At 35.6% G+C, this 21262-nt stretch overlaps 2 protein-coding genes across 6 annotated transcripts; one reads left to right on the top strand and one right to left on the bottom strand.

Annotated features, from left to right (window-relative positions):
- Nucleotides 1-3576: 3576 nt before the first annotated feature.
- Nucleotides 3577-9006, top strand: LOC117614855 (putative methylesterase 12, chloroplastic). Its single transcript, XM_034343772.1, has 5 exons — nt 3577-4188; nt 5441-5680; nt 5762-5905; nt 6725-6859; nt 8398-9006. The coding sequence occupies exons 1-5, from the start codon at nt 3949-3951 to the stop codon at nt 8668-8670; spliced, it is 1032 nt and encodes a 343-aa protein (XP_034199663.1). The 5' UTR covers nt 3577-3948; the 3' UTR covers nt 8671-9006.
- Nucleotides 9007-10148: 1142 nt separating this feature from the next.
- On the bottom strand, nt 10149-19312 carry LOC117633162 (regulator of nonsense transcripts UPF3). 5 transcript variants are annotated; one of them, XM_034366886.1, is made up of 14 exons: nt 19068-19312; nt 18174-18280; nt 17808-17903; nt 17345-17443; nt 16908-16987; nt 15432-15530; nt 15070-15193; nt 13973-14058; nt 13317-13815; nt 13036-13134; nt 12782-12900; nt 12635-12687; nt 10598-10740; nt 10149-10500 (listed from the first exon to the last, which is right to left on the bottom strand). In XM_034366886.1, the coding sequence occupies exons 1-12, from the start codon at nt 19205-19207 to the stop codon at nt 12649-12651; spliced, it is 1587 nt and encodes a 528-aa protein (XP_034222777.1). In that variant the 5' UTR covers nt 19208-19312; the 3' UTR covers nt 10149-10500; nt 10598-10740; nt 12635-12648. The 5 variants fall into 5 exon arrangements, with proteins under 5 accessions (XP_034222777.1, XP_034222753.1, XP_034222769.1 ...); XM_034366862.1 differs by lacking the exon at nt 12635-12687; XM_034366878.1 differs by lacking the exons at nt 10149-10500; nt 12635-12687 and adding an exon at nt 11341-11535 and having other exon boundaries at nt 10632-10740.
- Between the last annotated feature and the right edge of the window lie 1950 nt (nt 19313-21262).

Here is a 21262-nt window from a genome sequence, read left to right as displayed (position 1 = left end):
AACTACGATAAAAGTTACATGGAGAGTAGCGTTGAAAGGATTTGAACTCACACTTCTTTGTCTTGACCGACTCTTTGTTGACTTTGAGAGCGGAGGGCTGTGGGCCTTGGAGTTGAATGTGAGCATCTTTTGGGCCTCCAACATCTAAATGAGTGCTAATATTAATATTATAATAATAGCATACATGTATACATGTAATATATATTATATTATATATTAATGTACATATATACAAGTATATACATGTATATATATAAACATATATATACATATATAATATATAAATACATATAGATATATACACATATATTACTATTATAATATACCCATATACACATACATATTAATATTATAATAATAGCATACATGTATATATGTAATATATATATATATATATATTATATTATATTATATATTATAATACATATATATATAAGTATATATACATATATGTGTATATATATTATACCCATGTATGTATTATAATATACATATACACACGTATATACACATATACATTATATATTTATACTATATGTATATATATATATATTATAATATACATATATACATATACATGTATATTATTATTATAACATACCCATATATATTATCTATTATAATATACATATATATATATATGTATATGTATTATACCCATGTATATATTATAATATATAGATACACCTATATACACATATATTATATACATATATATATGTATATTATAATATTATTATTATAACATACCCATATATATTATATATTATAATATACATACATATATATATAAATATATGTATATGTATTTTACCCATGTATATTAGAATATACATATATACATCTATATACACATATATATACATGTATATACGTGTATATATGTATATTATTATAATATATATGTACGTTTATATTATTTAAAATATATAATATATACACATATATGTTATATATATATTATGTATGTATATATACATATATATTATATATATTATAAAATACATATATATATATATATATATTTGAAAAAATAAAAAAAATTCTAGTCCTAGTCCAAGCATACACCAAACGCAAGATAAGTGTTATTCAACTTAGACCAAGCCAAGCCAAGCCAAGCCAGTTCCTAAGCATAGTCCATGTCAAGACAGTCCTGTGTAACAAACGAGCCCTTACATCATTACTGATTTCTTGCATGCTAGAATCTAATTCTACTTGTTCGGTGGCTACGTCTACGCATGTGCTCTTCAGTTTTCTGGTGATCTCATCAACAATTTTTGTGACAAACTCTCTTAAGTACCTGTCAGTTAAAATTCAAAATTGAGCAAAAGTAAGATTTATTAGGCCACTGCAAGATTAAATTGATTATGACTACAGAGCTTGGGATTGAATAAGATTTGAATGTATCAGTTCAACATTTATCCAAAATTGCTGAATCAAAATCTCATAATCCCATGATTTTGTAAACTTCTGAAAACACTAACAGAAATATATTTAAATATAAAAAATATCTGACCACACGTGTAAAAGAAAGAGAGTGATTATAAATTCTCGTATCAGTGATCCTAAACTCTTCATTACACTGATAAAAACCAAAGATGATTTTGGCACTTAAATATTGTAAAAAGGAATCATTGAAACAATGCATGGTGGTGGTATGCAAAAAATAGGTCTGGAAAAAACATTAAGAAAAAGAAGAACAGAAGAAACAAAGAGATGGAAATAAGTAAGTAGTTACCCATCAGTCTCCGTAGAAACAAGGCCGGACAAATTTGCAGCTTCAATTAGAGACTTTCTCCAAGACTGCATCATTTCTTCCCAATTGCAATCTTTAACAGTTTGTTTCCCAACGTCTTTAGGATCAACATCATAGAAAATTGGCAAAACCATCTGCCCCCGCGTTCTTCTACGCTCCATGATCTTCTCCAGCTCCCGAAGACACCCTGTGGAAAATACATACCCACTTGAGAAGATGATGACAGCGATTCTGAATTGTTCATCAATTGCTTGCATCAGTTCTGGTCCTCTTTCTTTATTCTCGGCAATCAAAACGTCGACTCTGTTGCCTCACCTGCCTCCTCTGTCTGCCAAAAGCTTGCTTTTGATCTCATTCGCTCCACCCGCCTCACCGCCGACCTCTAGGACACAGTCTGCTTCAGAATTCTCACCGATCTCGACTTACCCGACCCTAAAGTCAGCGCCGCCGCAGTCTCATCCTCTCCGCCATCCCCTCCTACTGCCTCTCCAAGCTCATCACTGACGCACAGAAGGAAATCAACAACTGCTTTGATTCTCCGAGCAATAATCTCCGCTTATCCATCCCCAAACTAGAGAGAGGGAGGGAGATAAAGAAATCTGGCCCGAGCCCTCCCTTCCCTCGCCGATCCATCCCACCCACCCACCCCACAACTCCTCCATCTCTCCTTCCTCTCTCTCTCTCTCTCTCTCCCTTTTTCCATCCCACCTACCCCCACAAATGTGAGTGAAATAAAGATTCAATATCAGTATTGGCAGGCAACTGATGGTTGTGGTGTTGTTGGGTGGCGGCAGCAGCATGGGAGAAGGACATAGTCTGTTGGGTTTCCAGAATTTCTTTTTTTTTTTTTTAAATTTTGTTATTTGTATTAATATTATAAACTGAACTTAACAATTATTAATTATTAATTTTTAGACTTTAATAAAATTTTTAATTATAATTTAATATAATGAACTACATTGGCTATCGGAGTAAAACACGAAAATTAGGTCTCTTCTTTTACCCATGTGGCTTGGGCCCAAAACATTTATCTTTCTTCAAGGTCTATACAAATACCTAAAAATAAACAGCATATGGGGTGCCACCATAGTGAAAAAGTAGGACAAATTCTCCCTCTCCCCTCAAGTGCATCCGTGTTCGAATTATGTAAGAGATAATCTTGAGGACACCCAATACAATACTTCTCCTCTCCCCTCCTCCCTCCCAGTGCCTCCTTATTAGCGAATGACAAAGACAATTTTGATAATTTAAGTACAATGTGTGGTGAGTCCTACAATTACTCGAGGAATACCTCAATTTAAAACTCATGTATTTGTTTCTATAACCAGGATTTGATTCAAGCCTTAACTTAAAAATATTCCTTATTTTCTGGTTCAGCTGATAACATGCATTTCACGTGTCACCATCTAGGACGTATATTGCGTCACGGTGGCACTACGGATGGGCGCCACATGTCCAGATCAACCCATTATTTCGGTTACCCGATTATATCTTTTGTAGTATTTTTGGTCAACATGTGTTTAGTTTCGCGCGGAAGTCTTATGTTTACTATAGTTTTATCACTAAATGACAATCCAGCATTCAATAGCAACGAGGCACGCCGCACACACCACCCCACACCCTGCAACGTATAAGTATAACTAGAAATATGCTGCAGAGATTTTACCATGGCAATTGACACACAGAGAGAGAGAGAGAGAGAGAGAGTGAAGTGGCTTCCATTTCTGCTTTTTACTGAGCTCTGTAGAGACAGAATTTCCATTTTCTACTGACACTGACTCTTCTGGAAAGAAAATAAGAAAACAAAAAACGAAAGAGAAGTGAAAAGTCTTCTACCCTTGAAGACTTGAAAGAAACAGAAAAGCATTAAATAGCTCTGCTTTCAGTTGGGGAGTAGTGTTCCTGGTTTTCATTGCACATCGCACATTCTTATTTATTGTTCCCAACAACTTCTCTCCTGCCTCTCAAACCTCACCTCACCTCACCTAATCTCTTTCTCTCTCTCCTCTCTTTCTGAGGTAAAAAGTTAATAGAAAATTCAGCTTTGACTTAGAAGACTGTATCTTTGCCGACAATGTCATATTTCTTCAACAAGACAACATTTTCCGGGAAAATTTCCTGACTTTCTTCCGTTTTCCGTAGAAGTTCCCAGAAAGGATTAGTGGGTTTTGCTTAGAACTTGTTTTCCGACAATGGGTAATCGATTTATTTGCATGTCAAAGAAGGATACTAAAGATATTGGATCCAGAAGCAAGAGAGTAAATCGCTCACAGAGGAAACTGCTGGCTGAGGAAGAGTTCTTGCACAGGCAAGCTCTGTCTATGGCTCTTCATCAGCACCAATTGTCTCAGAGGTTTGACGGATCCATGTCTAGAAGAATTGGGTCCACAAGCTCTAGGAGACTCGCTGATCCATTCGCTAATGGGAAGCAGGTGTGCTTTGTTTTGATTCAAAGTTGATTTCAAATCCATATTACTTTTTTCTTTGTCATGATTTGATCTGTGATGAAAAGGGGGTTTTAATGATTAAGTAGCTTTGGGTTAAAGCTAAAAAGTGCTTAATTAAATGTGAAATCAACAGTCACTAAATTGCCAATTTAAAGAAAAGCTATGAATGAATATTAAAGAAGTGAAAAGGTAATGAACTATTCTACTTCTTTATTTTGATGGCTTGAAAAGTGCATCTCAAAAGGATGCGCTCTTAGATGATTGTGCTGAAGATCTGGCAATTATATTATTCTAACTCAGTCTTATGATCTCTAGTTTACCTTTTCTGTATCTAGAACAAAAAGTGTGTTTGGAGACACTTTTTCTTAAGAGTCATCCAACTTTATAACCCTTGATCAGCTCACTCCAGTTTGAGTGGTTGAGATGGGAGCTTTCTAGATATCTTATCAGGCAGTTGAGATCAGTGCTTTTATGGGATTTAACCATTATTAATGGCAGTGAGTGTGAAAAATGTGCTAAAGCCCGGAATGAAGTCGAAATAGTATTGAGATCTTTATATTATGTAGCTTGTTGGACCATTTGAGTCCTTTTTTGCCAATTACCATTGCAACCTCCGCACTGTTAAACAGCGTTATGTTCCTTTTCAGGATACCCAGATTTTTCTATAAAAACAGAAAGCAGTTCATATTATATATCCAATATGTATATAACATAGATAAATTTCATATTAAAGCCATCATTCTTGAAAGATTTAGCTGTTTATCAAGGGGTCGTCATTAAGCAAGATTGTGAAGGCATCTATTCATAAATTTTATGTCTTTTTCTGTATGATGTATGTAGAAATGTGTACTTATTTAACCCTGTGTTGTTTGTATTTGAAATTCTTTATAACCTTGACCTTAACCGAGCTGGAAATATGTCATAACTGTAAGAGTATTGGTCTGTGGCTTTCAAAATCAACACCGGGTCATGTAATCCATTAAAGTACAGTTTTTCTCTTCTAGGAAATGTTAATTAATGACATCTTTTTGTACAACTCCCAATATCCATAAAACTTTCACCTTGCTGCTGCTCGTTTGTTTTGTTTGCTAGTCTGCTTTTTTTAGTAGCCAATAGATTCATATAGACAAGCAACTTTGAGCATAGTAATCAGTTACTAAGATATGGTCCTCCACCATTTCATGTTTGTCCTCCCTTGAATGATTTCCATGATTATTGATTTCATTTTATTTTACAGGTACCAGAATCTTTGGAGAATATTAAAACAAAAAAATTTATTCTGGTACATGGAGAAGGGTTTGGAGCATGGTGTTGGTACAAAACAATTGCTCTACTAGAGGAAGCAGGATTGCTTCCGGTTACCTTTGATCTCAAGGGTTCTGGTATTGATCTTACAGATACTAACTCTGTTGCTACGCTGGCAGAATATTCAAAACCATTGATTGAATATCTAGAAAATCTTGAAGAGGATGAAAAGGTTAAAAGCTGAGATGTTATTCATTCCATTACACTAAGCATGTAACATACTGTCAAATTTATACATGTAATTCTCGTGCAGGTTATCTTGGTTGGTCACAGTAATGGAGGTGCCTGTGTTTCTTATGCACTAGAGCACTTTTCGCTGAAAATTTCAAAAGCAATTTTCATCTGTGCTACTATGGTGTCTGATGGCCAGAGACCGTTTGATGTGTTCGCTGAAGAGGTAATTTATTATAAACTGGTTAAGGCTAACATCTGTTAAGAATTTGTTGGTCTTGTCTGAAAGATATGACCATGCAGCATAATGCCACTGAGTACTTCTAAACAACAGAAAATGCTTCTTCCTTTTCAAAAAATTCCAAGCTATTGCAACTATTTCGTCACACCATAGGCATTGAATACAATGTCATTGAAAAATATTACTTTCATCCGTGCAAAACTATTTGTGTAAAAAATTTAAATGAACCTCCAATCTTCTAGTGAATCCATTATGGGTGTGTGCATGCATCTGTGGGTGGGTGTCTGTGCGCGCAAATACATATATGGTAATGTTCACTTTGTAGGCAGTGCTGTCAGACTGTCAATCAGACCCATATCCTACAGAATCATACGTATGAATGTCATGATAGACAGTTTGTCTCATGTTGTAGCATGCTGGACTGTCTCACAGTTTGTCTCACGTAATACATATATGGTAATGTTCACCTGGTAGGCAGGCAGTTTAACATCTTATGCTGTCAGACTGTCAATCAGACCCATATCATACAGAATCATACGTATGAATATGCAGTCATGATAGACAGTTTGTCTCACATTGTAGCATACTGGACTGTCTTGCAATATATAAATTGGGAATGCTAACCTCCGCACCTTTCTTGTAGAAAAATTATCTCTATGTTCTTATAATTAATGAAGGTTCTTATAGTAACTTAAAAGAAAACTATATTTCCTTTTTCAAGCAAGCCATTTTCTTCCCCTTGGCAGTTTAATTTCTTTGTACTCTCTGATTTTCGCGTTCTCAAGAAGGAAATCTGTATTGCAGCTTGGTTCTGCAGAACAATTTATGCAAGGGTCAAAGTTTTTGATTCATGGGAATGGAAAAGACAAGCCTCCTACAGGATTCATGTTTGAGAAAGAGCAGATGAAAGGGTTATATTTCAATCAATCTCCTGCAAAGGTATGTCGCAACTCTGAACTAAAGCAGATAACTTTGTCCAAGTTTTTCAAGGTTAATATTATCTTAGTATTTTTTCCTCACAGGAAGCAGCATTTTTGTAGAAGTTATGCAGTTCCTTTATAATACTATGTGTAGCTGAATATTATATGTGCCCATTAAATGATTTGAAACAAAATCCAGAGCTAAATAAATACAATGGAAAGTAAGATGAGAACATGCAAATAGAAGTGAGAATGCAAGTGCAGTGTTTTTACATTTATACAAGTCCACGATACCTCCATTGTGTCCAGATATGTTTAACCGCTTTCTTTTTGTAGTTAGATCAATCAAAATCATGGAAATCTGTATTGTGTCCTTAACTTGTTTTATTGGTAGTTGGTACTTAGCTGTATCAACACAGCGGGCATGTGTAATCTTCATGAAACAAATATTTAATATTCCTTTGACTTAGTTTTTGCATTAAAAAATTGAGAGCGAGAACCATCCCAATGAAGAAAGACTTATATACAGGTAGCACAGGCATGTAATATTGTGTTGCTCTACAGACTTTAGTTTGTACATTTTAGATTCTACCGTAGGTCATTGTGTTGTTTGCTGACCTGGCATCTCTCAGTTGACTTGCATAGCCTTATTTAAGCAACAAGATTGTACTGATTATCTAATCATAACAACAGAATCAATTTCAATCATTCTGTTTCTCTTTAATAAGTAGAACCATGTGAAGGGTTCATAAATTAATAGCATATCTTCACTGTCTCTGTCTCATTCATATCTTCACTGCCTCTGTCTCATATCTGTTTCCAGATCAGCATCTATGATGCCTCACAGATGTACCTAGTCAATTTTGAAAGCTGAGTCGTAAATAGTTAAGATTTGTTGCTTACTATCCGAACTATTTTGTTGCCATTATTTTCTGATTCACCTTCCCAGCATTTTATATCCACTTTCCATCAAGGGCTTGGGTGTGAAATTTTATTTTAAAACACACACACACACACATTTTATATTTATTATTCCTCAAAGATGTATGTAGTCACTTTTGAAAGCTGAGTCCTACTTAATTAAAATTTGTCATTTACTATCCATACTATTATGTTGCTATTATTTTCTGATTCACCTCCCCAACATATTTAAGACAGAAACACGCACAGGCGCACACACACATCATATTTTCAGATTCAGCTTGATATTCACATATTCATATTTTCAGATTCAGCTAGATATTCCTTATTTAAAGAGTTCAACTGTAATCCTTAAAAATTTGTTAACTAATAAAACAAACATAATATTTTCGTTTCTAACTCTCTTCTACTTTTGTGTACTTTATTTTCTTGTTCCATTGAGTCTTTTGTTTCTGGGAACAACATATGATGATCAGTATCCTTTAGTGTTACACCATAAAATCTAAGTTGTGTGGCCTTCCTGGGTTTCTTCACCATGGTATAATCTATTGAGATACTTCGGTTTCTTGCATCTATTCTTAATTTGATTTAACTGCCATTCACATTATCTCTATAACGGCAGTTAATTCATTCCAGGATGTTGCTCTGGCCATGGTTTCCATGAGACCTATCCCACTAGGCCCAATCATGGAAAAACTGTCATTGTCACCCAAAAACTATGGAACTAGCCGGCGGTTCTTCATTCAAACATTAGATGATCGGGCCCTTTCCCCAGATGTCCAAGAAAAGCTAGTGAGGGAAAACCCACCAGAGGGAGTGTTCAAGATAAAAGGCAGTGACCACTGCCCATTCTTCTCAAAGCCACAATCACTGCACAAAATGTTGGTGGAAATTGCTCAGATTCCGTAGCTTTAAATATCAGAAATTGTATTCCTTTGTTTTACCTTTGAGTTACATAACAAAAACGTAGCTGATTGCTTAGTTCTATGATGTTCGGCCATGGTTGTATGTAGAACAAGGTGGCCCAATTGCTTGTACCCAATTTCTACTTAGTATATAGGCAAAGGAAATGCTGATTTACACTATACAAAAGCAATCTCATCTAGTCATGCTCGTGTTTTGTTGCGGATAAGGCTCAAGAAGCTTGAATTTACAACAGTGGTCCTTGTCCTTGCATTGTACGCTTCATTACATTGTCACCCTATTCCTTAATAGCTCAAGTTTTTGAGGTTAGCAGTTGTCTAACATGGTATTAAAGAAGCCTTCTTTGTAAGTGGTCCAATGTAAAGCTTTTGGAGCTAGTGGTTGTTTAACATTCTCATCGGATCGGCAATAACCCACCTAACACACTAAAATTTTATCTATATATATAGAGCAAAAGGCAGAGATATAGAGCAAAAGGCAGAGGTAAAATATTCAAAATACAAGAAAATGCTCTTGATTAATGCGGAGATTAAGAATTGAAATTATTAATTAAATAAGGATAATATGATAAATTTATAATTTTTCATAATAAAAAAAATTAAAATTAAAATTAAAAGAAAAATCAGATAATATATTTTATTTTTATGGAAAAAAAACTACCCATTATCTTTTTTAATTCTAAAATAAATTTAAATTTAAAAATAAAAAAATACCTCTTGCAGGCGCAGAAGCACGTGCGGAGAAGCTAGTGTGTATTAACGGTTAATTGTTAGTACACTTTTTATGACTGTTAATACATGTTTTATGATTGCTAATACATTATTATGACTATTAACACATTTGTGTATGAATGTTAATCCACTTTTGTATTGGACATATATCCCACTTTCAATAACAAAATGACCATACATAAATTCGAAGTGGAACAACAAATCTCTGAAAAAATACACAGGAATGGAAAACCACCACCTCTTTCATCCCTCCTCGAATATTGGGATTGCCTGCAGCAGTCCCAACAAAGAGCCACTAGGGCTTTTTCATCAATTTCTTATTATTCCCATGATAATAACTACCCTTCTTGATCTCTTCATGATCGTGCTGATAATCATCATCTAACTTCCTTATTCCTCATCATCCTGGCTAGCTAATCTTTTATAGGAGGCCGAGAAAAGCTTGTACAAACTCGATGATCTCTATTCTCTGAATTGTAATCACAATAGCATTTGCTTTACCGCTAGCTTACCTATGCTTTTGCCTTTAAAACAGAGTCAGTATCAGTCAGTCTAGCTCAATTCTATGCGAGGAGCTCTATCCACCATTTTTAGAGCTTTCAGCCAAGAGTTCTGAGAAAATTTGGTGGCAGTTTTCCATTCATGTGATGAGCGAGTCGTTGGGTTATAGAACTGAATTTACCAAATAATCAGTACGTGAACAAATTAATACATTGCACTGTTCACAATCAGTAAAGAAAATTAGGCTAAAATTACAAAATAACCATTGTACATAATTTATCTTTACCAAAATGTTCCTTGGTTTATGTTACATTGTTCACAATCACCGGTCGGTAGATAGACATGAAGGTTCTTATACATCACAACATTTAGGACTTGGGAGTATTTTCCCCTGAAGAAATACTTTACTAGTTAAACTATACATGTGACTTAACGATAAAGTCATGCAATGAAGATAAAAGTCAAACCATCTCTCAAGACTTTTGTCCTCTTGTTCCTAGGGCTCGTAACTCAGCACTCCAAAAGAGCATGCTGCTATCCGTCCATCCGGCACAAATTGGATCATACCATAAGAAAATTTGGTCTACAAAGTGAGGGACCAAAAAAATGAAAAGAAAAGATCATGTGAGATTGCAACCCATGATTAGGAACGATTTCAAAATAACAACACACGGACATACCCTAATTTGGCCCAACCAAAAGTTCTCCTTTAAGGTAAGCCCCCATTTCCACGACGTCTTCAGTAGAGGCCTTAAGCCACGATAACAGAGATGATTGCCTTGGGACATATGAGGAATTTAGTGTTCTGACTGAATGAAAGAATCTGTTTTCAACAGGGCAGCAAACCATTATAATCCACCAAATCTTTTTCACAGACAATTGGGACAAGGTCGTTCATCGCAGATAAGATATAACAGCTGTCAAGATGCAGGCTATACACCCAAAATGCACAAAGACCCGCTTTTGCAGACCAAACCATTAAACCACAAATAAACTTACATTAAACAAAATAAAACTCCTCTTCTCCTTGAATGCACAACAGCTATTGACTGCAGTGATACTCGTAATTGTAAAAGCCCCCCAACCATCATCAACCCTTAAAGAAAGTAATAATATATCTACTAGAAACTGCCAAAGTTGCACAATCCATGCATGCAAACTGCAACAGACCTTTAGTAGTTAAAAGAACATCTAAACACCAAGAGAGTGAAGAAAAACGCTAGACCAGTGATATAGCCATCACCAGTATAAAATAGACTGCCCCTATGCGGTGCCATAATTTCCTTTTCACTTGTAGCCAAACAAATAATTCAGTACAAGGCACATTTTAGTGGTTCCTTCCCGCTAAAATTCAGAAGGCTATCAGAAACCATCCCCATGGAAATCCTAAGAATTATAAACATAAAATTCCCCAATCTGTCACCTTACTTCCCACTCTGCCACGTATTTCCAGAAATTATGTCCCTACCATGCGCCTCCATGACCACCACAAGCATGTCCTCATAAACCATTTGAGTGCAATAACATCACTGAAAACTGATCTGGATTGTCAATTTGTCAAACTTAAAAATATTTAGCTGAGAGTCCACTCCGATGGAAAGACTACAGAGAATATTCCCTAAAATAAGATACAAGATAATGCTCTCAGATATGCGAAGCAATATAAAACTTCTTTGAAGACTAAAAATGCCTAGAAGATGCAAGGAGTTTAGTTCTTATATGTGAAGTTCTCAGTCCATCACTCGAGGAAACATCAACTACAAAGGCTAAACACAACAGCAATTTATGTTACTATTACCCAATTTCTTTTCCTTTTCCTAGACAGTAGGAATAGTTCCAAGGTCATGTGCTCCATGATGATTACATATTACCATATTCAGGCAAGACAGTAGGCCTATATTTAGTTGCTACAATAGAAAGTTGAATCAATGATATCAACATTGACGAGGACATCTTTGTCCAGCCCATTAGGGTTTACAAACGAAAAAGATGGAAGAGGAAATTATTTAATTCGGTCTTCAAATCATGCAATTTTGGAGCAATGGATGATTTCTGCGTTTTTAACTTGTTTTCTAAGTTTTCTATACTTAAGTTCTTACAGCTGAAAGAGTAAATTAGTCCGGTACGCTCGCTACACAAGAAAATCAATAAGTTAAGTAAAGGTCTGGTGATTGTCCGGAAAGCCAATAATATAGGAGTGTTAACAGGACTCTTTCGAAGGATTCAGGATTTCTTGTCTGGCTAGGATTTGGTTTACTTATTTAATACGATTTAGATTTGATTACCTTTTTTATTTGGATTAGGATTTCTTTCCTAGAATAAGTTTAATTTTTCCTTTTCACTCTAGAGTTAGATTGTTATAAATACCCTTCTATGTAATTCAATATAGAGTTGAGTTGTTGAGATATTGAGAAAAGTTTATTTTCCAGAGATTGGGGACTCCTTGGTGTGAAGCCAAGGCATCTTTTACCATCTACTTTCTGTTTTGTCATTGTTTTTGCTTCTGCTAAATTACCTAAATTCTCAATTCACCCATATCCTACATCAAATATGAATTTGATTGATCATTAATCATGGGCGTTTGGGTTGTAGAACCCGTCTGAGACATGAAACAAATAGCAGAAAAGTCTAGTGCAGTTTCTTTTGTCTACAAGTGTAGAAAAAGTTAAGGCAAGAAAAAGAAGGAAGCAAAACATGCAAGTAACTGAGGGACATACCAGCCTTGGTTATTCTAAGAACCTGAAGCTGATTTTTGAACCCACACTTGTTTCTGCTAGCAAACAGTAAAAGATTGTCAACCACTTTCTGATAAATGAAGGTGAAATAAAAATAATGTGGCAACCTACATGAAAAGTGATGCATACCTCAGGGGCACCATGAACAGTAGCACCTCTTTTAGATGGCTTTCCCTCACTTACATTCATAGAATTATCATCTTTTATATTATGGGCACTTCCACGGCGACCAAAATGTCTTTGTGAACCTAGACAAAGCAAAAAGTTTTCACAGGACTGGTAATCAATAAAATCACGTGTTATTTCAAAGATATAAATATATAAATAAATGACATCAGATAAATTCAGGGTGGCTAGTGTCACGCTTTGATTATCTAACTAACCATTCTCTACATGAGAACTATTACGTCCACTTGTAGGATTTATAACTTCCCCAGTCCTGCTTCCATAAGAGGTATCATCCTTCACTTCTCCATGGGAAACTGGAAAATCATAAACAGTGAGTGTTTAACATTTCCTTGATGACAACTAAACAAAATTCCTCCCTATGACTAGGCTTAAGATTTGAAAAGAGGATGATTTAACACCAAAAATCATGTTCCAAAAATAGATCATCCATAGACTGACAAACACCTGAATATCCATGTATAGCAAAAGCCTTTACCTTCAAAGGAATCAGAGGGAAGTTGAGGACGTTGTGGCACGGATGGCAAATGCTCATCACTAGCATGTGAACTATCAGCACGACGAAGAGGAGCCCAAACACCACGATCAGGTCTATCCTTGTTTCTTGTATGTTTTTCTTGCTTCTCACTAACATTAGTGGTACCATGCAGGTCCTTCTTCGAAAATTTATCAACCGTAGCCCTCTTTCTATCCCCTTCAGAGCTCATTGAGTTAGGCTCATTATTAGAGACTTGACCATTCAACCCTAACCTTGCATTGGAGGGCCGAGACGCCCGCTTAACGTCTGAGTTCAGACTTAGAATTTTCTGCTGAGGCTGAATTTCGGTTGAACTTTGACTTTGGCGTCCCTCATTATTTAAAAGTATGCTTCTGATCAACTTTCCACCAGCCTCACGCCTTTGGTTCTGCTTTGGAGCAGCTGAAACATAACTTCCAGCGGATGTTACACTCCCCTGTGGTAGCATACCTTCAGGAGCCTAGGGAAATAAAAAAGTCTATTACAGCATATCCAAAATGATATATTGAGTGATAGAATGGTAGATAATGTCCATGTAATAAAGTATTAAATAGTAAAAAAGGCTCAGAAATAACAGAGACAACCAAGTTAGGTAACTGAAAAAATTGATAGCTTACAGAAGGTATTTCACGTTCTTTTCCTTTAAGGAGTAGGATTTTCTTCTTTCCAGAGTCTGCAATCACAGGGATTCCCGAAACAGAACCTTCAATAGTAGAAATTTAAAGTAAGCAAACATGAAGAACACAGAATAAATACAAAAAATACAAAGATATGATGGGCATTTTCTTTTTCCATTTTGGCCTGTGCAAGCAGATTGAAAGTTCATTTCCTCAAATTTCGGTCAAATGAAACCACTACCCCAAAATTCTACTATAATCCAATATAATGGTCATTAAGAAGTGATGATATTGCATAATGTTCACATTTACATCTTCTCTTCTAAATTTATGATGGACTCTACCAGGCAATAGAATTAATCTACTTATGAGGTGGAGGGAACCCTTTTTTTTTTTTTTTTGGACTTCTGTAGAAAACTTTTGCTTACCAAACTGACAAAATCAACTTACAAGATAGCTTATGCTTCATTCTGCACCAAGTTAATTTTGCAGAGCTGTCAACAACCCATCTTTTAGCCTATTCAAACTTACAACCAGCAATAAGCACACACTTATAGCCAACCAGGATAACAGCATCAAGAAATGTTCATTAACAAGTAATCAACTTTGAATGTTTCAAAACAACCATGTAAAAAAATATTACTTACATAAAATCTAATATAAATATCTTGCGCTTCATCAATGACTATTTAAAATCAATTTCAGATCTTAATCTAATGTTCTAATCAATTGTACCCAATCCTGAATTTAATAAACTATAATCGGGCTCTTAGAATCTAATTCGACCATCACACTTGTTCTGTATGATAGTTTAACCTAATTGAATTTAAGTTAAATTCAGATCTTTGATCTGACCCATTGACAACCCTATCTAAAAAATACAGAAACATTATCACATCAGAAAATATTATAACCACTAACCGCATACTATCAGAAAAATTTTCTTTTAACCAAATGGTACTAACAATAGTGGCCAATGCTGGACTAAAATTAGAGGCAGAAATTCATCCAGTCAATACATCGTCATCAATAGTTTTAATAGCGAATATCTCGTAGAAAAAAAACATAATGATTGATAATGAAAGAATACCAAGTACCAATTTCATTTTCTAAGGTTTCTTTTCCACTTGAACTGGCCAATTGATCCTCTCGCCTGGGGACCACAGTGAAAGTTGACTTGTCTTTTCGACTTGTATGTTTAGCACTGTCCTTTAATATGTACTGTCAATAAAAAAAAAAGTAACTTGAGCTTAGCGATTCCCTAAGCTTCCATGTCACATGGTACATGTCACGGTAATATGTCAACTGGTAAACACAAAGACTCAAAGCTGCACGTAAGTGATGAAACTGAGAAAATTAACCAAATGAATGTAATATTTTCAAAAATTATCAACTGAAAAGTTATTTCGTGGAAATATATTTTGCATCTCATGAAAAATATAAGAACTGATTTACATGCCTTTTTCTTCTCAGAGACCCGTTTTGTAGAAGTTGAGCCACGTTTGTTAAGAGATGCAGCCCCCGCTCTTCTTCTAACCTTCCGAACAACTGATGAAACCTATTATCAAACACAAAATTCGATAATTCAAAGGACTTTTAGATAAATAAAAATATAAAGTAAGACTGATCCGGATACAGGAAAGAAAGTTTACATTTCACCTTTTAATGAAATAACACAAACTTGTTATGATTAAAAGGTCAAAAGAAAACTAGTGCAGGCCTTAATTTGTCAACTTATGCAATACTTGTATTAAGCAATGATGGCCATCTAACTCATATCACGTGACCATTTCTTGCTTTACTGCAATGATGTCAAACACTGGGCCCCATCAAACACTTCCCAAGGTGTTGTGTTTTCATTTCATCGTAATATAAAGCGTCCAGTCTCGTGCACATGCGCCCCTCACTCATGGGTTGGATTCATTGGATTCAAAGAAACAGACCTTCTCTTTTTGGGAGAGAGCAGGGAAAATTTCAAATGAGCTACTAGTCAGGAATTAGACTTCTATCAATATACAATGTTGCCCTTGTTCATCATTAAAACGTACCAAAAATTCATGTCGTTGTAATATGAAAGTTCCTGCGTAAACACAAAGACAAGAATTCCATTTCCATCTGCTACCCACCCCCCGGGGTAAACTTAACACCTCATTTGTTCCACTGTATTTACAGGCACAATTTCTTCGATTTTTTTTTTCCCTTTTTGATACAAGCGATATTGGGGGAGGGGGGAATTGAACCTAGAACCTCGGGTGCAAGGATACATGCTCTTTAACCACTTGAGATACATGCCCTTGTGCTTTCTTTGTTTTTTTTAGATAGGAAAAAGAGAGGAGGCTAAAAAGCTGAACAAGAAGTCTATCTAAGGAAAAAGCAACTACCGTGGTGTACCAAAATTAAGTTACAATTACTCAAAACTCTTCCTAGTCAACATGTAATCCCTAAAGGAAAAATGCTTAGACAAAAATACCCAAAAAAAGCTAGATATCTAATTCTGTCCAAAACCAACCTCTGGACAACCATAGTGATCTATCTTACTTTTAACTAAGATTTCTCTCAAAGACAAGTTCACGTGTTAAGGGCTAGCATATAAAAATAAAAAGCCAATCACTCTTACTCAGTAGGTAAATACTCACACTTCCAAACACAAGCAAGTGTGCACGGACAAGTATATAAAAGTAGGGATCCAACTACTGTAATTCATTAGATGGTTTCGTAATTTCATTATAAAAATAGAGATTATTTGATAAGGTGATCACTAAGGAATTTCTTGGTCATTAGTGTGTTATGTAGGGCTCCATAGTCAGTCAAAGGTTACACAAGATCCTCGGATTTTGACAAGAATGCTCTTGAAATGAATCTTATATCATTTAATTTCCCAAAATTGTATTCTTCAACACACAAACACATAGAAGAAAAAAATTTGTGCCATTACCTGGGTCCCACTTCCGATAGCTCGTTTCTGACGAACATACTCCATGAGGGGGGTAATAATAGGAGGCTCTTTTGCACCACCTAACAAAGTAACAGAGGAATACTTTCAAACCTTGAGACAACCAACTTTTACCTTTCAGTAAATATCTTTCATCACAAGCAAAAGGAGAAGAGGAGAAAATAGACAGCCAAATATCTAGAGGCAGTTATGCTAGTCAAACTAGTTTTTCCTTAATAAAAAATAAACTGAACAAAACAAGGTACTGCCTTAACCCCTTTCTTTTTCTTGGGGGCAGGGATTGAAGGGTCTTGCGTCATACATTTCTAGTATGAATATGAAGGTGGTGTGTGGTCATCTAAGATGAAAAAGTGACATAATCATCAATTATTTTTACAATCATAAGACGTGTACATAGAGTCGGTAAATGTATAACTGACCAGCTTGTTCTGCTTCCTTTCTTTCCAGCTGTATTTCTGCACTAGGAAGATGCTCAACAGGCTTCGCAATAAGTTTTAGGAACTCCAAATAATCAGGATCTACATATGTCAATTATATAGCAGTTAGTCATACAAGCCAACAAATTGCCTATGTCAGATCCAGATATCATAAGAGCTTATTACTTGAGAACTAAATGCCCATTTGAAATGTTTCCATTGTGTATTTCAGTTGTTTTTTCTTTAGTGGGAGAGGGAGACAACAAAAAGAAGAGACATGAGCGATGTGAGAAAGCATACAATGGTTGTTCAAATAAAAACTAAATGAACAGATTTGAGTTTTTAATTTCAAATCTATTTATTCTGTGTTGCCTCTCTCATCTCTGTTTTATACTCCTCTTTTCTTTTCTTTTTTCTTTCCTCGTCTAAAAACAAAAATCCGACCAAATGAGTCCTATCTTAGTACCTTTATATATAGTCCCTTCACGGCCATCCTTTTTGGTACATGGTTTTGGAACACGCTGTGAGGGTGCATATTCAACTATAGCCTTGAACTGAGACCCTGAGAAAAGAATAAACATTCTAGTTTCAAGCTTCAAAAACAAAATAAGAATAACACTCAAACACCACGGTGCACGAAGAATCAATCAGTGTCTCCATAATTTTTTTTCTATTGAAGTTTAAATACATGAAAGTACAAAGAAACATTAGTATATACCAATAAAACAGTAACTCATTAAATAAAAATTTCTCACTGAAGCATAAACTAAAGCTAAGAAATTTCTAGATGCTTGGAACATGGTAAAATAAACATATTTGATTTTTTTATTACCCTTCTCATTAACAAACACATGTCCATCAAAGAATTCAGCAAACTCGAAAACATCTTCAGGCCGCTTGAAGTCTATGTAGGCTCGAGAGTACCTCTGATTCTTCTGGCTGCAACATTATTTTAACAGAAAACGTGGAAGTGAGAAAATGCCTTATTCTCTGTTTCTTTGCAAAGAAATGAAAAAGAAAGAAATCGAACTTTTAAGTTTCAAAACCTAATTTCCATGTATCATGAGAATCCACCCAAATACACAAGTCGTTCTAGCTTTTATGAAAAAGTTTGAAAAGAAAAATTTAGCAACTGAGAAGAGAAGGGAAGAAAACACATTCCCGAGTCTATTTAGACCAGGCCAAGTTTAAGAGTAGGGACTCTATGTCGAAGTCTGACATCCCATCATAATAACTAAAACTCAACAAACTACACCCATAAAACTAAATAATAGTCATTTGAGTTAATATAAAATGCCTAAAACCTTTATGTTTCAGAAACCCCTTGAAAGCAAACAAGAAATAAGCAGCTCTACACAAACTGTCAATTTCTCCATGCCACAAAAAGTGTTAAGAAATGTATTTTGAAGTGGTTTTCCTTGCTTTTAAGATCAAAATCAAATTTTGCTTTCGGACGCAATAAAAATGAACAATCACTTAGAATGCTACCGGTAAAAAAATTTGTTAAAAGAACAGCTCCAACTAAAAAATCCCATAAAAATAAAAATAAAAAATAAAAAACCAAACACATTTAAGGGAAACAAAGATGGAAAACCAGCCCCCTCTGGAATTAAAAAAAAATAAGAACAAAGCAATCCTAAACCTAATTTTCCTGGCCAAAATTTTCTAAAGCCACAGCAACAATATTAAAGATATTAAAACCTCAAACATATAGAAAAAACTTAACCTGTTCTTTCCCGGACGGAAGCAAAACCAGTTGTAGCGGTCAGCAAGTTGATGGTCGATTTGCTGAAGGAGATCGGAGTGAGACAGAGACGGAGGCAAGTGCCGAACTAACACCTTCGTCCTCACCAATGGGTCCTTCATCTTCCGATTAGTTTTTCATTCGCACAAAACAATCTTCTGAGTTTTTCTTTTGGGTACTTTTCCCTTTACCGCTTTCTCTTCCCTCCGTGAATTTCTTTTCTCTTCCTCTAGAAAATTCAACGAGAAAATTGAAGATTGGGTTAAGTTGGGAAGGCAGGACCAGCGAATGGGCCTAGTGTAGAAAGTCCAGCCCAAGTTTAGAGCACGCTGGCCTTATACACTGTTTTGTAAACTGCCCTTTAGCCGAACTTGGAGTTCTTAGAGCATCTCCAACCCAAATGCCGATTCTAACGTGGCAAGTTTTAACCCAAGAAAAATACATTTTAAGCCTTCCAACAGTTATGCCAAATCCTAGTTGGATTGACGTCCTTCACTTTTGCTGTCAAAATTGACGCCAACATGTTGAGACGTCTTTTTGTTTTTTATTATTATTTTAATGTTGAGCCCACTTCCTTCTCTCCTCTTCCATTTACAGTTCTTAACCCTATTTAATATTTTACTCTTAAATAAAGCCCACTTGCCTTTAAAAAAATAAAATAAAATGTATATTTGACATCTTGGTTGGATAAAGAGTTTTACAATATGTCAAATTGACACATCAGCCATCAAATTTAAATTTGATGTTTGGTATTTAACATCCCCTTGAAGATACTCTTAGGCCATCTATAGCAGTGGATGGCTAAACATAGCCCACCCAAGAAGTAGGCCATATTTGGCCCATCATTTGACCTTTCGGCCTGTTGATTGGGTATGGCCTAGTGACATAGCACATTTAGCCCATTTGTTGAAGATGGGTTTTGGATGTAAAAGGGCTAAATTTAGCCCATTGTTAGAGATGGCCTTAGGAGAGCAATAAGCCTTGAAATCGTGTTCCATTCACATTTTGATCCTTCAACTTTAAAAATGACTCATTTAGATCCTAAATTCCCCTTTCGTTAGCATCATTGGTCTTAACGTCATAATATGTTACATTCTTCAAATTTAAGGACAAGATGATCACTTTATGTGAGTCACCTTCTCATTTTGTTTTACCCAATAAAGCACACAACCCCTCTGCGAAGGCCCAAAAGAACTTTATGTAAGAGAATATGGATGGGCATAGTTCAGTTTGATTCGATTTTTCTCTCGAATTAAAATCGAAATGGGAAATTACACACGGTGCGGTTGTTATAGAAAGTGTCTAGAAGAATCTAACCAAATCATGAAGGTTAGCTGTCTTCTCTTCTTATACGGTGAACAACATATTCGAAGCTAGAACCAATCCGACGATTCAATTTTCCCAATTAATCGATACTTAATAGGCAAAACTTCGTTCGCCGATCAAACGACAAAATCTTGCCAATCCAAGCTTACCTTTGTGCTCGAGACGACATAAAGACAATTACAAAGCAAAGTATGTGCCACTAGGGGCTCACGCACCACCGACTGTGACTTGTGGCTTGAGGAGTTATGTGGTGACCGAAAAAGTTCAAATTGCCTACAATCCAATTTCCACTAGCACAAGCACTTAAAGGGGAACATCTTTTACTTTTTGACCTTGCCAAAAAATGGCCGGATTGGCCTGAAAATAGCCAAACTCGTGGAGGTTTTGTTGGGAGCTTCTCGAGCTCGTGGCACCGACAATAGCCAATAACAACATCAACTAACTTAAGGAAAATGTAGAGGGAGGAGAGGCGCACCTTTTCTAAGAAGAATAATGGCTATAGGTGGCCGGAGTTGGCAGAATCGCCTTTGAAAAGGGCAACATCAACTGTGCAAAAATCTTGAAATTCTCCGTCCAAAATCAGACGATTACAATGGTTAATCAGACCAGGGGTACTGGGGGAAAGGTTAGTGGGTCAGAGAGGAGAAATTCCCGATTAGTCTCATTGCATGTCGCCATCAAACGACGTTAGAAATTTTCCTCATGTGTTGTTTGCCCTTTTTTAGCAAGAGAGGAGTTAGAATCGGGGAGAGAGGAGAGAGAAGAAAAGGTGAGTAGAGAGAAAGTTGTCGTGAGTTTTTTTTTTTAAAATTTAAAAAAAATCTAACTTTTATGAAATTTATGGTTGTGTC

Source organism: Prunus dulcis, chromosome 1, assembly GCF_902201215.1.
Source record: "Prunus dulcis chromosome 1, ALMONDv2, whole genome shotgun sequence".
Lineage (NCBI taxonomy): Eukaryota > Viridiplantae > Streptophyta > Magnoliopsida > Rosales > Rosaceae > Prunus > Prunus dulcis.
The sequence above is the reverse complement of the archived record's forward strand: the minus strand, read 5'-3'. Positions and strand labels throughout refer to the sequence as shown.